The 19427-nt window shown below is 38.8% G+C and overlaps 1 protein-coding gene across 1 annotated transcript in view; it reads left to right on the top strand.

Annotated features, from left to right (window-relative positions):
- lama4 (laminin, alpha 4) overlaps window positions 1-19427 on the top strand; it is a 192789-nt gene that overhangs the window by 123059 nt on the left and 50303 nt on the right. Inside the window, exons 25-30 of the mRNA XM_043684602.1 lie at window positions 8088-8259; window positions 10620-10751; window positions 12329-12468; window positions 15352-15487; window positions 16294-16431; window positions 17297-17430. Coding sequence (XP_043540537.1) covers window positions 8088-8259; window positions 10620-10751; window positions 12329-12468; window positions 15352-15487; window positions 16294-16431; window positions 17297-17430 — 852 coding nt within the window. The remainder of the gene's footprint in view (window positions 1-8087; window positions 8260-10619; window positions 10752-12328; window positions 12469-15351; window positions 15488-16293; window positions 16432-17296; window positions 17431-19427) is intronic.

The raw sequence follows: 19427 nt of genomic DNA, 5'->3' as shown, positions 1-19427 counted from the left end.
TACACTGAAAGACTGAAGCGACTGGGCTTGTATACCCTTGAGTTTAGAAGACTGAGAGGGGATCTGATTGAGACGTATAAGATTTTGAAAGGATTGGACACTCTGGCAGCAGGAAACATGTTTCCGCTGATGGATGAGTGCCGAACCAGAGGACTCAGCTTAAAAATACGGTGTAGACCATTTAGAACAGAGATGAGGAGAAACTTCTTCACACAGAGAGTGGTGGCTGTGTGGAATGCTCTGCCCCAGAGGGTAGTGGAGGCCCAGTCTCTGGATTCATTTAAGAAAGAGTTGGATAGATCTCTCAAAGATAAGTGGATTCAGGGGTATGGAGATAAGGCAGGAACAGGATACTGATTAGGAATGATCAGCCATGATCATATTGAAGGGCTGAATGGCCTACTCCTGCACCTATTGTCTATTGTCTATTTTCTATTGTCTAATATTGGGAAGGTAAAGTCACCTACAGTGACAACTCTTTTCATTGCGTCTTTCCATAATGTCCCTGCATATTTTTTCTTCAATGTCTCAATGGTAGTTGGGAACCCTGTAGTATAATTCCATCAGAGTGATTGCACCCATTTTAGTTTTGAGCTCTATACATATTGTCTCAATGGATGAGCCCTCCAGCATGTCCTCTTTGAGGGCAGATGTAACATTCTCCATGATTAATAATGTAACTCCTCCACCTGTTTTACTTTCCTCTCTCATCTAAACCAACAAAGCCCTGGAACATTGAGCAGACAGTCCTGTCCCTCTCTCCTCTCTCACCCTAGTCTCTGTAATGGCCACAGCATCATAATCCCATGTACTCATCCAGGGTCTAAGCTCATCTGCCTTACCCATAATACTCCTTGCATTGAAATAAACACACTTCAGCCCATTAGTGTTCAATTACCTGTCTCTATTTGCCCTTTCTTTCTGATATAATGGTCTTAGTATCCACCTTCCCCTCAATCCCTCCACTTGCCTGCTGCTGTGGTTCAAACCCCCGCCACTCGAGATTATACCATTCCAAGTAGCAATAGCAAACCTCTGTGCAGCAATATTGGTTCCCTTGCCGTTTAGGTGCAACCCGTTCCATTTGCCCCAGAAAATGTCCCAATGATCCAAGAGCCTGAAACCCTGCCCCCACACCAGCTGCTTAGCCATGTATTCATCTCTCCTATCTTTGTATTCCTTGCTTTTCTAGCAAGTGGCACTGGTAGTAATCCAGAGATTGCTGTCCTCGAGTTCCTACTGTTTACCATCTTTCCTAATTCCCTGTACTCACTCTGCAGCATCTCACTCCTCTTCCTACCTATGTCATTGGTACCAGTGTTCATCACGACCTCTGACTGCTTATCCTCTCCCTTAAGAATTTCATGCAACTGCTTGGAGATGTTTGCGATTTTTGAGAAGATTTGTAGCTCAGGTTGAAGTTCAGGTTGTAAGTTTGCTCGTTGAGCTGGCAGCTTTGTTCTCAGACGTTTCGTCACCATGCTAGGTAACATCATCAGTGAGCCTCTGTTGAAGCATTCGTAATGTGTCAAATTTTCTGTTTATGTATCTTGGATCTGTTAAGATGGGTGATATCTTCTGATTCTTTTTCTCAGAGGTTGGTAAATGGGGTCCAAATCGATGTGTTTATTAACTGAGTTCCGGTTTGAATGCCAGGCCTCTAGGACTTCCTGTGCGTGTCTTTGTTCAACCTGTCCTAGGATGGATGTGTTTTCCCAGTCGAAGTGGTGTCCTTTTTCGTCTGTATGTAAGGATAATAGTGATAGTGGGTCATGTCTTTTGGTGGCTAGTTGGTGTTTGTGTATCCTGGTGACTAATTTTCTGCCTGTCTGTCCGATGTTACAATCCTTGAATGGTATTTTGTAAATGACATTTGTTTTGCTGGTTGTTGGTTTAGGGTCCTTTAGCTTCATCAGTAGCTGTTTCAGTGTGTTGGTAGACAGTGTGTTGGTAAACAACAAACCCAAACAAATAGACACAACACACCCAGAAACTCAAGCCACATTACCCATACATCAAAAACATCTCGGAAATGACCACCAGATTACTCCAACCCCTTGGCACCATAGTATCCCACAAACCTACCAACACACTGAAACAGCTACTGATGAACCTAAAGGATCCTATACCAACAAATGTCATTTACAAAATACCATGCAAGGACTGGAACAAAACCACATTGAATAGACAGGCAGAAAACTAGCCACCAGGATTCACGAACAGCAACTAGCCACTAAAAGACATGACTCACTATCACTAGTATCCTTACATACAGATAAAGAAGGACACCACTTCGACTGGGAAAACACATCCATCCGAGGACAGGCTAAACAAAGACATGCATGGGAATTTCTAGAGGGTTGGAATTCAAACCAGAATCCCATCAATAAATACATTGATTTGGACCCATTTAGCAACCTCTGAGACAAAGAACTGGAAATGATATCACCCACCTTAAGAGACCAAGACACACAAATAGAAAGTGGGACAAAACATCAACGCTTCAATGGAGGCTCATTAATGATGTTACCTAGCATGGTGATGAAATGTCTGAGAACAAACCTGCCAGCTCAGCGAGCAAACTTACAGCCTGCTGAGAGACATTCTTGACTCTGGCACTAGGGAGGCAACACACCATCCTGAAGTTTCAAACATGGCCACAGAAACCTCTCTGTGCACTTGACTAGCAAGTCTCTGACCACTATTGCTCATGTATATTGAGAATATCCAATTGTCAGAGGTAGTCACATTTTAGAAATATTTGTGTTATTTGAGGCAGTTTCTTAGAACAATTGTTGTGGATCCAACCAGGGATCACGCCATTTTGGATCTAGTAATGTGCAGTAAGGCAGGTTTAATTAATGATCTCAGAACAAAAAGATCCCTCAGAAAACATTGACGATTACGTGGCAGGATTTATGTTCAGTTGGAGAGAAGGTTGGGTTAGAAACAACTGTGCTAAACTTAACATAAGAATAATTACACACATGAATGAGAGCAAAGTTGGCTGGAGTGGACTGGGAAAGGAGTTTATTCCTCAACTGTCTTTGTTTCTAATGACAAATGTTTCAGGAAATTGTTTATGGGATATTTCTTTGTTGTGAACCAATGAAGAAAAAGGATAATAGGAAAAGATAAGCCAACCAAGATTTATAAAGGGGAGAGAGGGATAGCATCAAATTGAAAGAGAAACCAAACATACAACACGTCAAAGATTCTCTGGTAAGGCAGAAAACTGGGAAATTTTTAAAAACCAATGTAAGATTATCCAAAAAAGGGAGTTAATAAACTTTGAGGATAAAGTCACAAATAATATCAGTGAAAACTTCTTAAAATTCAAAAAAGGCAGAGAAAGACAATATGAACATAGGTCCATCAGAGAACAAAACTGGAGAGGTAATGAAATGCAGAGGAATTGAACAAATACTTTTCATCTATCTTCACAGTAGAAGACATGAAATTGCATTCCAAAAATACTAAATCATAAAGGGGAAAAGGAGGGAGGACATAAATGCAGTAACTATCACTAGAGAAAATGTATTGGGGAAAGTAATGGGGCTAAAGACGAATACAGCTTGGACTTGATGGGATGCAGCCTTGGATATTATTGGAAACAGCTATAGAGATAGTGGATTCACTAATAGTAATCTTCCAATATTCCTTAGATTCTGGAAAAGTCCCGGCGGACTGAAAAACTACAAATGTAACGCCCTGATTCAAAACGGCAATGCGACACACAAGCAGGAAGCTATATCACTGTTATCTTAACATCTGTTATTGAGAAAATGTTGGAGTCTATTATAAATTATCTAATTGTTGAACATTTGGAAATATATAATATAATCAGTCAGAGTCAGAAGGGGAAATCATTGCCTGTCAAAAGTATTAGAATTCTTTTGAAAAGCTAACAAGCAGGATCAATAAAGGCGAACCAGTGAATCTAATATATTTGGTTTCCAAAAAGGCACTTGATAAGTTATCACAAGTTAAGCTACTTAATAAGCTATGAGCCCATGGTGTTGGAGGAGATTGGGTATGGTATATTAGAATGGATAGACGAATGGTAACTTAGTAGGTGACAGAGTTGGGACAATGGGACATTTTCAGGAGGGCAGCCTATAACTAACTAGTGGAGTGCAACAGGATTCACTGCTGAGGCCACATTTACTCCAGTGTGTTTTAATGTATTGGATGAGGGAGGTAAATGTATTGTCACCAAATTTGTGGATGATATAAAGAAAGGTGGAAAGGCAAGTGGTGAAGATGACATAAAGACTCTGCAGTGAGATATAACCAGATTAAGTACGTAGGCAAAAGCTAGGCACTTGGAATATAATGTGGGAAAATGTGTGGTTTTGTACTTTGGAGCTGAGGAGCTGAGTTGTTATTTAAGTAGAGAAAGCTGCAGCATAAGGGAATTTGGGAGTCCTCATGCAAAAATCACCAAAAGCTAGTATACCTGTTGAACAGGGGAAGGCAAATAGAAAGTTGGCCTTTATTAAAATGGGAATGGGGTATAAAACTAGAGAATTCATGGTAAAACAAGACACTTGTACGAACACACCTAAAATACTGTGAACTGTTTTGGTTCCCTTATCTAAGGAAAGATTAGATTAAATTAGATTACTGAGTGTGGAAACAGGCCCTTCAGCTCAACAAGTCCACACCGACCCTCCGAAGATATACTAGCAGTGGAGGCAGACTAGAGAAACTACACTGGGCTGGTCCTGGGTTTGGGGGGGATTTTCTGATGAAGAGAGCTGATTTGGTTAGTCCAGTAAAAGAATGAGCGGTGACATTATTGAAACGTACTAGAGTCTTAGGAGACTTGAGAGTGTATATTCTGAGAGGGTGTTGGGGAGTCTAGGATCAGAGGGCATAACCTGAGAGTAAGGGGTTGCCCAGCTAGTGTAGAGTTGAGGAGGAATTTCTTTTCTCAGATTCTGGATCTGCTGCAGAAGTTTCCGTGCTGGAAAACATTTTCAAAAGATCACTTGTAGCCCATGTCTGGAAGCAAGATGAACCACTGGCTAACTACACAATGGAGGTCCAGATATAAACCATATTAAGTTTGGTTTGAAAACTCTTGCAGTCAGAACTAGCTTCTGACATTCCTGTCATTCATCCAATCCCCAACCAGGGATGTACAGACTGTGTTTGTTAACCTGTACCCCATCAAAGGACCTTCAGCTGGGAGATTGACCTGAATAACTGCCAGACAAGTATGTTTGTGTATATTTGGTGTACTAGCTCAAGAACTTAGTAACTTAATTGCTCAGATCGTAATTTTATATTTTCAAACAGAAAATACCTCAACTGAATTTTTATCAAAGGACCTACTGTTAGTAATAATCATATGTGCTAATTATTCAGTCAGTCAACATCAAGTATAATTGGTATATGTACGTTCGCTAGCACAGTTGAATACCCTTTCCAGAACGTTTGTCTTGTCAGTTCCAAATCAATTCTATACAATTAGGTTAGACTTGGTCAAGCTGCTGTTTGAGGATGTTGCTGTCTCTGGTTAAAATGTCTTGCATGAAAGGAATTTGATGGTATCACAGAAAAACACATTTGGTACAATAGGCTTTCCTGCTTTGGGAGATGGGGCAGTTACAGGGATAGGGTAGGGGGCGTGGGTCTTTGGAGGGTTGGTGTGGACTCGATGGGCTGAATGGCCCGGTTCCACTCTGTAGGGATTCTATGGATATGATGAAAACCTCGCAGCTTAATCGATAATTCTCAGTGATTTTGAATAAAATAGGGTGATGATGCAATATTTTAGTTTTACAACATTTTGAGCAATGGGAATAGAGAGTGAAGTCAGTCCTTCAGTTTTCACATAATTGTTCTTCAATCTGGCTGAGGCCTGAATAGGAAGAGTTCAATAAACTGGAGGATCAATCACTCAAGTCATTGAGTAAACCCAGTAGCGAAGTGCTGACCTGCCGTTTCGGTCAGTATGTAGTACATAGCAAAAAGGGTGAAATAAAATATGGAATAAAAATAACAAATTGAGAAGAACCTCAATATTTGAATCCTCAAGCAATAAAGTATAAGTCCTGTCAAGCAAGGTTGGACACAGTGATCCTGTTCTTTATGTGGAGATGGGGTGGAGACATAATTTTCAGAAAAGTGGGGAAATGCCAGGGTCACCAATGTTAACAGCAGGATCTCCTAAGGACTTTGTTTCCTGTCTGCCAGTTAGCATGGTTTGGGATGAAGTGAGTGTGGAGACTACTTGTAACACAACAACAAAGATTGAGAGAGGGAAAGGTCAGTGCATAGTGGTGAGTAGGCAGAAGGTAAACTAGGAATTCCAGCAGCAGGAGCTGACAGTCTGAAGATCATGTCTGTGGGTTTGTTTAATGAGTGAGGTGAAGTGTTTCTCTGAAAAGCACTGACACTTCCTGTAAAGTTGCTAGATTTCCTAAGTCCTGGGAAAGCTGGTCATCTTGTGGTAACTGGCTAACAAATTTATGGACAGAATCTTATTGACAGAAACAATAGTCAGAGGACTGTTTTTACAGAGCACACCCCATCAAAACGATCATAATTAAACCAGAAGAAGGAAAGTTTGTGGATTTAATGTCAATTTAACGACCATCAAACCCCAACATCCAGCTCAGTCCTTTCCCATTTGTCATGTAAAATTGCACTCAATGTTTCTGAATTCTGATGAGTTCACGATTTTCATCAGGACGTAGCTACAGTGAAGGTTAAATGGATGGAAGGGGAGCAAAAACAGACTCGGGTGAAGCTGCCATAGGCTCAACTCATTTAGAAGCTTCACTGAATGTTGTCATATATGACATCAGTGAGTTCTGCCATAATCTCTCTCATCTGCTGCACATACTGAGAAAGCAGCTTTCATACATTGCTGTTTATCAAAGATCCTTATTTTGTGGCAGGATCCTTGAAATCCAAATCCACCACTACAGCCAATGCTGCAAAAAATGACCTGCGGCCTTATCGAGTACCTGTTCTGGCCTGCGGTCTACTTGGTACAGTGTCAGTCAGATGCTTAGGGAGACTGAACAATCGGTGATTCAGTGCTGTAAACTAACATGAAAGCAAGAGAGAGGCAGTTCAATGTCAGTTCTTCCTTTTAAAAGTAAAGAAATTCGAGGTACTACTTTAAATCCACTCAGCACTAACTTGCCACTTCCTACAATCACTGCAGCTTGCCTCTTCAATAGCCTGAGTGCCTGCTACTCAAATGGGCTGCTTTAATCTGGGATCCCAGGGACCAAGAGGCTACCTCTTTTTGACATTGTATTGAAATTCTTCTAGAAACATTTCTAAGCAGAAACAAGTTGGTACAAAAAATCTCTGAGGTAGAAATAGCCAGCTGATTATCAGGTAAGACAAATGCCAAAAAGACCCTACAAGTTGAGTGTTCTAAAGAGAAGTCTAATTGGAAGAGTTAGAGAGCCACGGAACCATGGCGCCCTGAATTAAATCAATCAAATCCAAAACAACCCAAAATGGCAATAACTTTATGGAAGTTTTGTTTCTTTTTTCTGTGGTTTTGAATACATTCTTTCTTCTGATATTATGAATACTAATTTGACTAATGAGGTAATACTGCACATTGGTGCTGAAACACATTGTGCCATGCTGTGCTATGAAGTAAAATGTTTGATTTCCCTGGTGATTCAATAGCTGGAATATTTCTCTCTCTCTCTCTCTCGTGCTGTAAGGGAGACACTTGGCTGTAGGCTTTTCCTAAAGGACATTAAAAAATGATTCCAGGAATGGATTACTGGACCTGCTTTTGTCCAGTCACTAGTGACAAGGTCAAGCACGTGCACAAAGAAAAGTAAAAAGATGTCATGAGATCATACTTATCCTGAGAATGTTATTCCTTTTGTGTTAGGGGAACCAGAGGAGAAAATAAATTTAGAGTGAGGCAGCTTAATACAAATTAACAAGGAAGCCACAATTTTCATTAATGAGCTGTATATTAACAAACATTTGGTCAGAAATATGTTGAAATATCACCTGGAGCTAATATTGCAGAAACCCAATTACAATCCAGAAGTATTTCCTGTTCTCCTGCTGAATTACATATTTTGTTTTTGCAGGTACAAGCTTGCTTTTGCCCAAAGTAGAACAGCAAATTTCTACTTTGATGGCTCAGGCTATTCTTTTGTACGTAACATACAAAGGAGAGGAAAATTCAACATAGCAACTCGGTTCAATCTTGACATTCGCACACCAGCTGACAATGCCCTCCTGTTACTGATGGTGAAAGGGGTAAGGGACTGTATCAAACTAATTTAATTGTGGGGTTTTTTTTCATCCTGAGAAGATAAAATGCAATTAATCAGGAAGGAAATAACATGGAAAAATTATTTTAATGATGCTCTAGAAATGTAGCTTCATACAGTGTGAGTGTGAATGTCATGAATTTGAACAAAAAGGTGAATGGGTTGCATGGGATCTTTCATCCAGTGAAATGCACGATAGAAATGAAAATTAATATTTGAAAATTTCTATACCTGACTTCATAATCTATTTCCCAAAGCTTAAAAAACTTTTTATTAATTTATATTCATTGTACCATTGAATAATGTGAACATTTAGTATGCTCATCCACGCACTTGTACCACCAACCATTAAATTGTGCTTTAAACCTGAAGCTTTGAAAGCGAGCAGACTAATATTGACGTCAGCAAATTGAAATTGGAAACCAGACAAAAATAACCACAGGGCAAAATTCTGCTTTTGATTTTAGTGTTGATCTGTACCCATCATGAAGTGAAAACATCGCTACTGTATGGGTATTAACTGTAGCTGTCTAATTCTCATTATCAATGCACAAGAGCAAAACATGCATTTATCAAAAAATCTTTACCATAAGAAAATATGCCAAAACACAAGTATTTACTGAGGGACAGTATTTTGAAGTTTAATAAAGGACACAGGTTAAAAGATAACAGCAAGCACATTCCAAACTTCACATAGAATAAAGATAGCATGGCACTTGGACCAATCTTAAAAGGAACAATGTAACAATTTTAATAACTGCTAGTGACAAAGCTAACAGTTTATTTGGAGCAGTTCTAGTAATACAGAGAGGTTTTGTGCCACAGAAAGTAGCATCCCTGACTCCGAGGCAGAAGTTCCAAGTTTGAGTCCTACTCCAGGACCTGATGGTCATGAAAGTTGCATTCACATTGTGGCCAAATGGTTGTTTGATTATCAACCTGTAAATCCTTCTGATATTTGACGAGTATGGGGAGGAGTGTCCCCTTATCTGCCATGCTTGATGTGTGATGACCCCCTCAAGCCACAGTTTTTGTGACAGGCTAGTGACCTGTTCCCAGAAAGTCTGGCTATGGAAACAGATAAAAGCATGTGCTTTGCTTACCTCAAACTCTACCAGGTGAAAGTAATATTTGTAGTGCTATCACAGCCATCAAAATGATTAAAAACATTAACAGTAAGTCATCAGATTCAAATGAGAATTTTATGTCTGTGTACCCATTGTTGTACAAGGCAATGATTCTGAAGGGGGTTAATGTTCATGTTGCAATGGCTCCATCCATTCTATATTCAAACAGTCTGTGCGTGAAGAGAAGCAACTTGGCTGCTAATTTTATGTTTTCCTGCATGGACCTCTGAGTTTCAAGTGTGGCAGTGACTTCCAGAACCAAAAATCATTACTGTGAATGGTACTAGCACACCAATCACCTGGCATGTATCATCAGAACAGGTACAGAAGCATGCAGTCAAACAGCTTAGAACAAGCACTGAAGGCACAGAGTTCAACTCTAGCTTTGAGCAGGAGCAGATCTCTCTGGACCAGGGCCTAATGGCCTAGCAATCAGGCCTGATCAATTGTCACTTATTGCTGTCATGAGATATTCAGATGTAGGAGTGGAAGTAGGCCATTCAACCCAATCAAGTCAGTTCCTCCAGTCAATGAGATCATGGTTGATCTGATAATTTTCAATTCCATTTTCTTGCCTTTGCCTCATAACTTATAATTTGCTTGCTGATTAAACATCTGTCTATCTTAGCCTTGAATACACCTAAAATTATGCAAAGAACTTTATTGTTATCAAAGACCGTGCCTCTTCCATAGCTACTCTGTGATGGTGTATTCTGTACCACAGATCCCTCAGTATGGCCCAAGACAAGAGAGATTAGTGGCAGCAAGCTACCTCAATTCCGAGCCAGTGCCACATACTGATAGAGGTGGCAGATATTTAAAAGATATCACAGTCATAATTATATTTGTTGTTTGGCGAATATCAGATAAGGATTTATCTTTTAGAACTCTAAAAGATTTATTATTTGGTTGCTGCTCCCAGGTCTTATGCTCGAGATGTTTAGCAGATCAGTCTACAGTTGATGGAGAAAACATTAGATATTATCATCCTTCACCTTTATGGTGCCTAGTTGTCCATTTCTTGCGTTGTGTTTTAAATTCCTAGTTGGATTTCCATAATTTGCAGTTTTTATTATTAAACAGTTTAAATTCCTCATCAAACACGTTGAATGCTGCAGCGTTTTTCACTTAATTGCAATCCTATTTCAGTGTTAAGTTTGAAACATGCTCTCGCCCTCTTATTTTAAATGTAAAAATTATTTTATATTCTTTTTCCAAGAATACGTTCTTCAGTATGGAAATGCAAAATGGTTATATACGCTTGGTTTATGACTTTGGATTCAGCAAAGGCCCCGTTGTTCTCGAGGATACTGATAAAAAGAAACGTATAAATGATGCAAAATATCATGAGGTAAAATATGAAGACTTTGAAAATTCTAGGAATGTCTCTGATGTAATATGTTTTAATGTGTGTTTAGTTTATCTGCTAATCACGTAATATTGTATTAAACCATATCTGTAAGGCAGTTGCAATTGACTTTTGAAGAGCTGTATATCTCTATGACTAATAGAAATGAAGCAAAGTACTGCAGATGCTGGAGATCTGAAACAAAAATAGAAATTGCCAAAGAAACTCATCTAATGAAGATTCGCTAGATTTGAAACTTTATCTCTGCTTTCTTTCTATAGATGCTGCCAGACCTATTCAGTTTCTCCAACAGTTTCAGTTTTTGTTTTGAATAACAGTTTTTTTTAACTCAATTTTTGACTGTGGAAATTTTGTAACTTCTCGTCTGAGTGAGTGGTTTAAATGCGTTGATTTGAGGAACAGACAATATTGTTTGTTACCAGAGGAGTTAAATGTTGAACAGTCAAGCAATCTTTGCCTAAATTGATAAGTTCTTCATACATGTTTTTTGAAGAAGATGAGAAAATTACTTAATTAATACAGTATGCAAATGAATCTGCATGCGTAAAGCTAACACTTCATGATTTGCAACTCTTTGATCACTTGTGCTTTATGCTTCATTCTAATGCAAAGCTCAGTGGTAAGTCACCAATTTGTGTCTGCCTGTGCTGACAGAAACTCTCCCTTGTAATGACAATTGCTATCTTTCAAAATGCAATTTATTTTAAATACTTTTAAGGTTTTAATATGAAAAAGGTTATTTAAATGTACATATTGTTTGATTGATATCACCCCTCCGCTCAGTTTCCTATGTAGGCAATGCCTTGATGTTAGAATTCTCTTCCTTGCTTTCAAACCTCTCCATGGTTTTGGGTGTCGCCATCTTTGTAAATCCCTCCAAACTCACAACCAGCTAAGATATCTATAATCTTCCTAATTCTGGCCTGTTAATTGTCTTTGTTTTAAACACTCCACTATTGCTGAGTGTGCCTTTAGTTGCCTGGCCCTGAGCTCTGGAATTCCCTCAGTGCACTGTTCTACCTCCTCTTCTCACTTTCCTCCTTTTTGAAGCACTACTTTAAATCTACCTTTGACCAAACATTTGTTCATCTGACATAATATCTCTTTATGTGGCTTTCGTGAAATGCCTTGGACAAGATATTAATTTAAAGATGCAGTGCAAAGTTAGATCGGTGATTGCAAGCAAAGTTGAAACAGTGACATGATTCAATTCTTAGATGTCACAGGATTTGTACATCTTACAGTAAGGAGCATGAGCTGTTTTCTAGAACTGCGTAAGACAGTGGGAGAATTATTTGCATAATTGTGCTTCAAGCAGAGCTTTCCAGCTTGCATCAATTCTCCAGGGGCAGACAGCACATGCAGCACCTCTAGCACAATCAATCCAGCATCATTCAGCTACCTAAATTCTATAAAAACAGCCTGTGTTTTGTCATCAATTTTAAGTTTTGTTTTATTGTACATATACCAACTATTCTGACAGCACCAACTCGTATGAATAAATTCTAAACTCTTGTCTCTGGGGCATATTATGAAACCAAATCTGTATTTTCATTCAGGTCTCATTCATTTACCACAACCAAAAGAAGATGATCCTATTGATTGACAGAATCAATGTAAAAAGTGTTGAAAATGAAAAGAAGAGTATGTATTTTACCGATGTCTATGTTGGTGGAGCACCTGATCAGGTCTTATCAAGGTTTGTTAAACTGTAATATAAATATTTCTTTCATCAACTTTGCAGAATATTTATATGGTGACCTTCAAATATAATGAAACATTTGCCTAGTCCTAGTCCTTCATCAGTAATTATAAATAAAACATTTAAAAGCCTTTAAAAAGCAACATTTCTAAGCAAAATATATCAGTTAATATTTACTGTTTTGCTCCTCTCCTTTATATTTATATGTTTAAGTTCCTGATTAACCTTACCTATAAAAATAGGATCAGTGCCAAACTGTCAGGCAGATCAAACCATAACTGCAAAATAATGGAGAGTGCCATCATGCTGTATATAGACCAGGGGAAGAAGAGTTTTACATTAAACATTCTGTAGCATTAGTGACCTGGGCAGTAAGGTCAGAGACTGAAAAACCAGAACAAGCCCAAAGGGAGACAGAAGTTAGAAAGCTAACAATCAGATGGCTACTATAGATAAGTGTTTCTCTAGTCTGAACTGTGAAAAGTTTAATTGAAGTTCATTCTCCAGACATACTTTCTGAAGGAGGTGAGAGATGGTAGATGTATATGCACTACTGTTGTAGTAATACTACCTGTCTAGTACCCCCTGAAGAACCATTAAACACAGGTAAAGACAAATGCGACTGGCAGTTAATGTGCAACCATTGAAATAAAAGCTCAGAGGCAGTATTCTCTGGACATGATCTGTGCTCAGAAGATTGAAGTAGTTAGGCAGCTAAACCTTTGTTTGGAAGAAGAGATGCCCGCTTGAATGTTTCAATTGAACCTGCCTCCACTACCCTACGAGGCAGTACATTCCATACCCTAAACACTCACTAAGTGAAAATATTTTTCCTGACTTCACATTTGCTTGTTTTGTAGAACCCTTTAAATCTGTGCCCACTTGTTCTTATTCCTTTTCCTTGTAAAAATGGAAATAATTTCTCACGATCTACTCTATCCAACCCATTCAATGTTTTGTTAACCTCTTCCAGCTGTCCTTTCAGCCTCCTTCTCTCCAAGTAGAGCAGTCCCATTGTCTTCAATATAATCATATAACTGAAGTTCCTCATCATGAGGACCATTCTTGTAAACCACTTCTCCACTGTCTCCAATGCATTCGCATCTTTCCCATAATATGACACTCAAAACTGTACACAATTCTCCAGCTGAGATCTAACAAGTGTTTTGTACAAGTTCAACATCATCTCCATGCTCCTGTGCACCCAGCCCCTATTAATAAAACTAAGGATTCTATATTCTTTACTTATTGTTCTCTCTCTACTGCCTGGCATTTTCAATGATCTGTGTGCTCAAACACAAGCAGGTCTTTCTGCTCATACAACACCCATGCTTCACTTAGGATTAAGCCCTCTATTTGATATTCTTTTTCAATGTTCTTCTGAGCAAAAGGTACCACCTCACACTTCTCTACATTGAAACTCATCTCCCAACTATTTGTCCACTAACATGTCTGTGTCCTTTTGGAGTTCCAACTGTCCTCCTCAAAGTTTGTAGTCCTTCCAAGTTTCATTCATCTGCAAACTTTGAAATTGCCCCTTATACACTAAGATCTGAATTATTAATATATATCAGGAAAAGAAAATGTCCCAATACTGACACTGGGGAACTTCACTAAAAAACCTTCCTCTAGCCGAAAAGATACCGGTTAACTGTCACTCTCTGTTTCGCTTCACCTAGCCAATTGTTTATGCATGGCACTAATGTCCCTTTTATTCTATGACCTTGAACTTTTCTCATAAGTTTGATGTGTTGCACTGTATCAAACATCTTTCATAAGTCCATGTACACCGCATCAATAGCATTACCCTCACTGAGCTTCAGTTACCTCTTCAAAAACTTCCAGTAAGTTGGTTAATCATGATTACCCTTTAAGAAACCCATGCTGATTGTTCCTAATCAACACAGTTTTTCTTAATTATTTTTGCACCTGTTTGTGACATTTTAAAAGTCTATTTTTAAATCTATTTCAAGTCTCTTTGGACATCAACTGTAATTAATTTCATACTGCCCTGATCTACTCTTTCTCAGTCCAAAATGGATAACTTCGCACTTGCTTACAATGAACTCCATCATCCACTTAGTCTATCAATATCCCCTTGTAATTTTATGCTATCACGTACATTGTCTACAATGCCACCTAGCTTTGTGCCTTCAGCTAATTTGGATTTATGACTCTCTGTGGCATTATCCAAGGCGTTACTGAATAATGACTAATTGAGGACTTAAAATAAATCCTTGTGGAAACCTTTGATCACCTCCTGCCAATTTGAATAGCAACCCATTATCAGTGCTTTTTCTTGCATGCCACTCAATTTCCCAGCCATGTCAGTAATTTGCCCTCAGTTCTGTGGGCTTCTGCTTAAGTCAACAGTCTTCAATGTGGGATTTTATCAAATGCCATCTGGAAGACCATAGAAATGACATTCCCCTGTCTACTACCTTAGTCACCTCTTCAAAACATTCAGTGAGGTTTGTCAGGAATGATCTACTGTCCCTGATTAACTGAACATTTTCAAGGTGTTCAGTTACTTAACACTTGATGATAAACGCTAGCAATTTCCCCGATACAAATGTTAGGCTAACTGGTTTGAATTCCCTGTTTTTGTTTTCTTTCACCTTCCTGAAAAAGCAGAGCGACATGCAATTTTCCAGTGCAGAGGGAAACTCTGAGATATAGTGAACTCTGCAAAAGTATAGCTAGGGCATCTACACTGTGCTCCCCTACTTGCTTTAGCATCCTCAGATGGATTCTGTCAAATCCTGTTTCTTTCTGCTTTACACTTGCAGATAAATTTAGGTTTGCAAAATATTTGTTAACATAGTCAAAACATTAGTAATGAATTTATAACCTCAACTTCAGTTTTTGATTCTTGATTAGTCTGAAGTCCTATGTAGCTACGGATGCTGGATTTCGAGGTTGTCTCCGGAGTTTCCAGTTCCAAAGACGCGATTTCAATGTTCTAGAGGAAGATGAGACATTAGGGATCAGCAATGGTTGTCCAGAGGAATCACTTGTAAGTAATTCTGTTCAATGGATAGGGCTTGGGGCAGTATTGGATCTGGGTTTATGAATGTCACTTACTTAAAGACTCCACTTAAGTATAAAAGTAACACATTTGAAATGCAAGTTGATGTTATTGTATTTTTCCTTTCATCAAAGTACCGACTAATGTTGGAGACTCTTTTCTGGTCAGCCATTTGATGCAACTCTATTCAATACTCTGTACAATGTTCACATAGCAAGCTGTTGATTTTAAAATAGCTAATTTGAGCAGTGCCAAGAGAAGGTAAACAATGGTGCAGATTTTTAAAAGATGTCAATTGGTGATACTGCAGCTAAGGCCGGCACACTTCTTTATATGGATGCTTCCTCATAGCAAAAACCTGCGCAAGGTCCCCTTTAACATGAGAAGGCTGCTGTGCTGCAGCTACCACAAGATCTCTCTATGTTTAATGATATATTCTGTATAGTTTGTCTATCTTGTTCCATGTTGATTAATGTCTTGTTACCAAAAAAGGCCACTCCAGTTATTCTGGATACAAAAATTTCTTCACTTCCTAAGAGCAATTCTGTTAGCAATAAAGAGAAGCAGGATGGCATCAGTATGTAATCCCATTTCCAACCACTAACAAGGCCATGAATAAAATCCTTGAGATGCATTTTGCGGCACTTGTGCTGAGGACCACAAGTAATGGATACAACTACTTCAGGCCATTATGACAACTACCAATGAAATGCAAAACCACGAGCTAAATATTGAAAGTTTGCTTTTTGGACACTTATAAGTATCTATTTCATGATTCATCTTCCTGTCTACAGATGTCCCGCATGGCGTATTTCAATGGGCAAGGTTTCATCTCTTCCAGCGAAAAGATCACACCATTTTCAAACTTCGAAGGAGGTTTCAATTTTAGGACATTACAGTCCAATGGGTTGCTTTTCTACTACAATGAAGGAGTGAGTATTAAAGAGAAGTCTGAATGGAAAGTCTAAGTGGACGTTTTCTATTTTTTTTACAGTAGTTTTCTTTGTTTTTTTTAATCTGCAACTTTTATTAACTGTATGAAAAATCTTCAGTCAGGGTTTCCTTCCTGCTAGGTTTTTTGTTGTTGATACTACAATAAGGATTGTACTTGTACATTAACATTGTAAAAAAGTTTGAATCATATGTTATCAGTGAAAGTTTAAATCTTCCATCTCAATCTTCCTCCAGGATTATGTGTAAATTACTTTCTCTTATCATGGGTATCAGATACTTAAATATGATTAGTTTGAACTGTCTTACATCACATTAACAGTTTCATTACCAATACCATTTGGGAACTTATCAGCTTCAGGATGAATGAGAGAAACTATCTTTGATAAAGCCATCAAAGGAATGCAGTCTCTAAAATTGTGAATTAGCATTTATTTATCAACATGGCTAGGCAGTGCAATTAGCAGTAAGTGAATATTAAGCTGTAAATACATGGAATAAAAACAATATTTGAAGTGACAAAGGTAATTCCAATGTATCAAGGTATCTCAAAGTTAACTAGGCTATGTTCATGACAAGTTGGTATTATGCAAGACATCAATCTGATGACCAGAACTTTAAGATAATTAGAATAAAAATTAAAGGGAGCCTCTAACTTTGGAAAAGGAGAGTATGGTTTTCCACCACGCCACCAATTCCTCGACTAAATGGTTTAAGGATTTTTCCTCACTATGCAATATAATATTTTGTTTATGTATTATATGCTTGAGTTATATGCTCTTTGGAGGACAATATCACAGACAGTAGAATTTCACCAGTGCTTCCCAATGGTAAATCTCTTTCCAGCCTGATATCTTCTCCCTTTCTCTGAACAATGGTACCGTCATTTTCAAAATGAAAGAAGCAACAATGCAATCAACAAAGAAACAATATAACGATGGATGGAATCATTTTATTAGAGCAACTGTCTCCCCATCAAGGTAATCATCGGCTTTTATGTATTTGATGTTGACTATAGATATAACTCAATGTTACTAATGAAGAAACTCAACAGCCATTCCAGATTGTAAAAATTGAATTCAATCTGAGGTTTTCTTAGCTCTCTGAAGTAGTTAACCCTTATCCCCTGACTAAACAGCTAGCTTATGTTTTGAAATCACATAATTCATGTATTTTGAGTTTGGTCATTTTCAGTTTCGGAATTCGATAGAATTTTTTTTTTATTTTTATTTTAATTGTAGGATGTGGGCATCCCTAGTTGCCTGTCCCTAGCTGCTTTTGAGAAGGTGGTGATGAGCTGCCTTCTTAAACCACAGCAGTCCATGTGCTGTAAGTAGACCCACAATGCTGTTAGTGAGGGACTTCTGGGATTTTGATACAGTGACACTTCAACTCCTGATAGATCACTTTTGTGCACAGGAAATTTAAGCTATCAACAATTAAAAATCCAATGCACATAGCAGTCTCAGGCCACTAGAGTAGATGCTTTGTTCTGGTTATTTAGTCTGCAAATATAAAATTAATATAAAATTTAAGCAAGGATGTCTTTGATAACTTGATAAGCATGCCCGAACATAAAGCGACGAGCAAGTTTATTTAGTGACCTTGTCTGAAATGAATAGGATCATTGTGGAAAATGGATTGGTGAGACATGCCTCAGTTCTTCACCCAGCCCGAAACCATATCAAGTTCACCCAAATAGGATAGCCATTTTCCACTTTGTCCCAACCTTAAATGTAAACCCAGCAAGACAAGAACAAAATTCTGAAGCAGTGACCATCTTTTCATCTATGTTACTGCCCATTTCAAGGCCCATAGATGATATTGGTGAAAATTGCTCTGAGGTGAACAATGGAGCAGGCAGCCATTAAAGCCACATAGTCTGTCTTCATTCTGCCCTCAATTATTTATGCATTGAGGATACAGGACCTGATAAAGTAGAATATTACTTAAATAAAGAATGACTAAAATTCCAAATTGCAAAGATTGGTTGGAGAGACAGTTAGAAGCGATGAGGAATTTGCAACAGCAACAGTATGTGATGGATGGCAGTTATAGAAAGGGGGGAAGTCTCAGATACAGTCACATAGATGGGTTAACTCCAGGAAAGGTAAGGGAGGTAGGCAGCTAGTGCAGGAGTCTTTTGTGGCTATACCCATTTCAAACAAGTATGCTGTTTTGGAAAATGTAGGGGGTGATGTAGGTAGCACGAACAGCCAAGTTTCTGGTATTGAGACTGGCTCTAATGCAACAAGGGGCATGTCGGGTTCAAAGAGATCAATTGTGTAAGGGGATTCTCCAGTCCAAGGTATAGACAGACGCTTCTGTGGCCAGCAGCGAATAATCAGAATAGTGTGTTGCTTCCCTGGTGCCAGGATCAAGGATGTCTCAGAGAGGGTTCAGAATATTCTCACGCGGGAGAGGGGTCAGCAAGAGGTCATTGTCCACATTGGAACTAAGGACATAGGAAGGGAAAAAGTTGAGAGTCTGAAGGGAGATTACAGAGAGTTAGGCAGGAATTTTAAAAAGGAGGTCCTCGAGAGTAGTAATATCTGGATTACTCCCAGTGCTACGAGCTAGTGAGGGCAGGAATAGGAGGATAGAGCAGATGAATGCATGGCTGAGGAGCTGGTGTATGGAAGAACGATTCACATTTTTGGATCATTGAAATCAATGGATCAGGGTAGGAGTGACCTGTACAAGAAGGACGGATTGCACTTAAATTGGAAGGGGACTAATATACTGGCAGGGAAATTTGCTGCAGCTGCTGGGGAGGATTTAAACTAGTAAGGTGAAGGTGGGGGTGAGGTTGGTAGTTGGACCCAGGGAGATAGTGAGGAAAGAGGTCAATCTGAGACTGATACAGCTGAGAACAGAAGCGAGTCAAACAGTCAGGGCAGGCAGGGGCAAGGTAGGACTAATAAATTAAACTGCATTTATTTCAATGCAAGGGGCCTAACAGGGAAGGCAGACAAAC

This window comes from Chiloscyllium plagiosum, chromosome 3 (assembly GCF_004010195.1).
Source record: "Chiloscyllium plagiosum isolate BGI_BamShark_2017 chromosome 3, ASM401019v2, whole genome shotgun sequence".
Taxonomy (NCBI): Eukaryota; Metazoa; Chordata; class Chondrichthyes; order Orectolobiformes; family Hemiscylliidae; genus Chiloscyllium; species Chiloscyllium plagiosum.
Note: the sequence above shows the minus strand (reverse complement) of the source record. Positions and strands in the feature narration are given on the sequence as shown.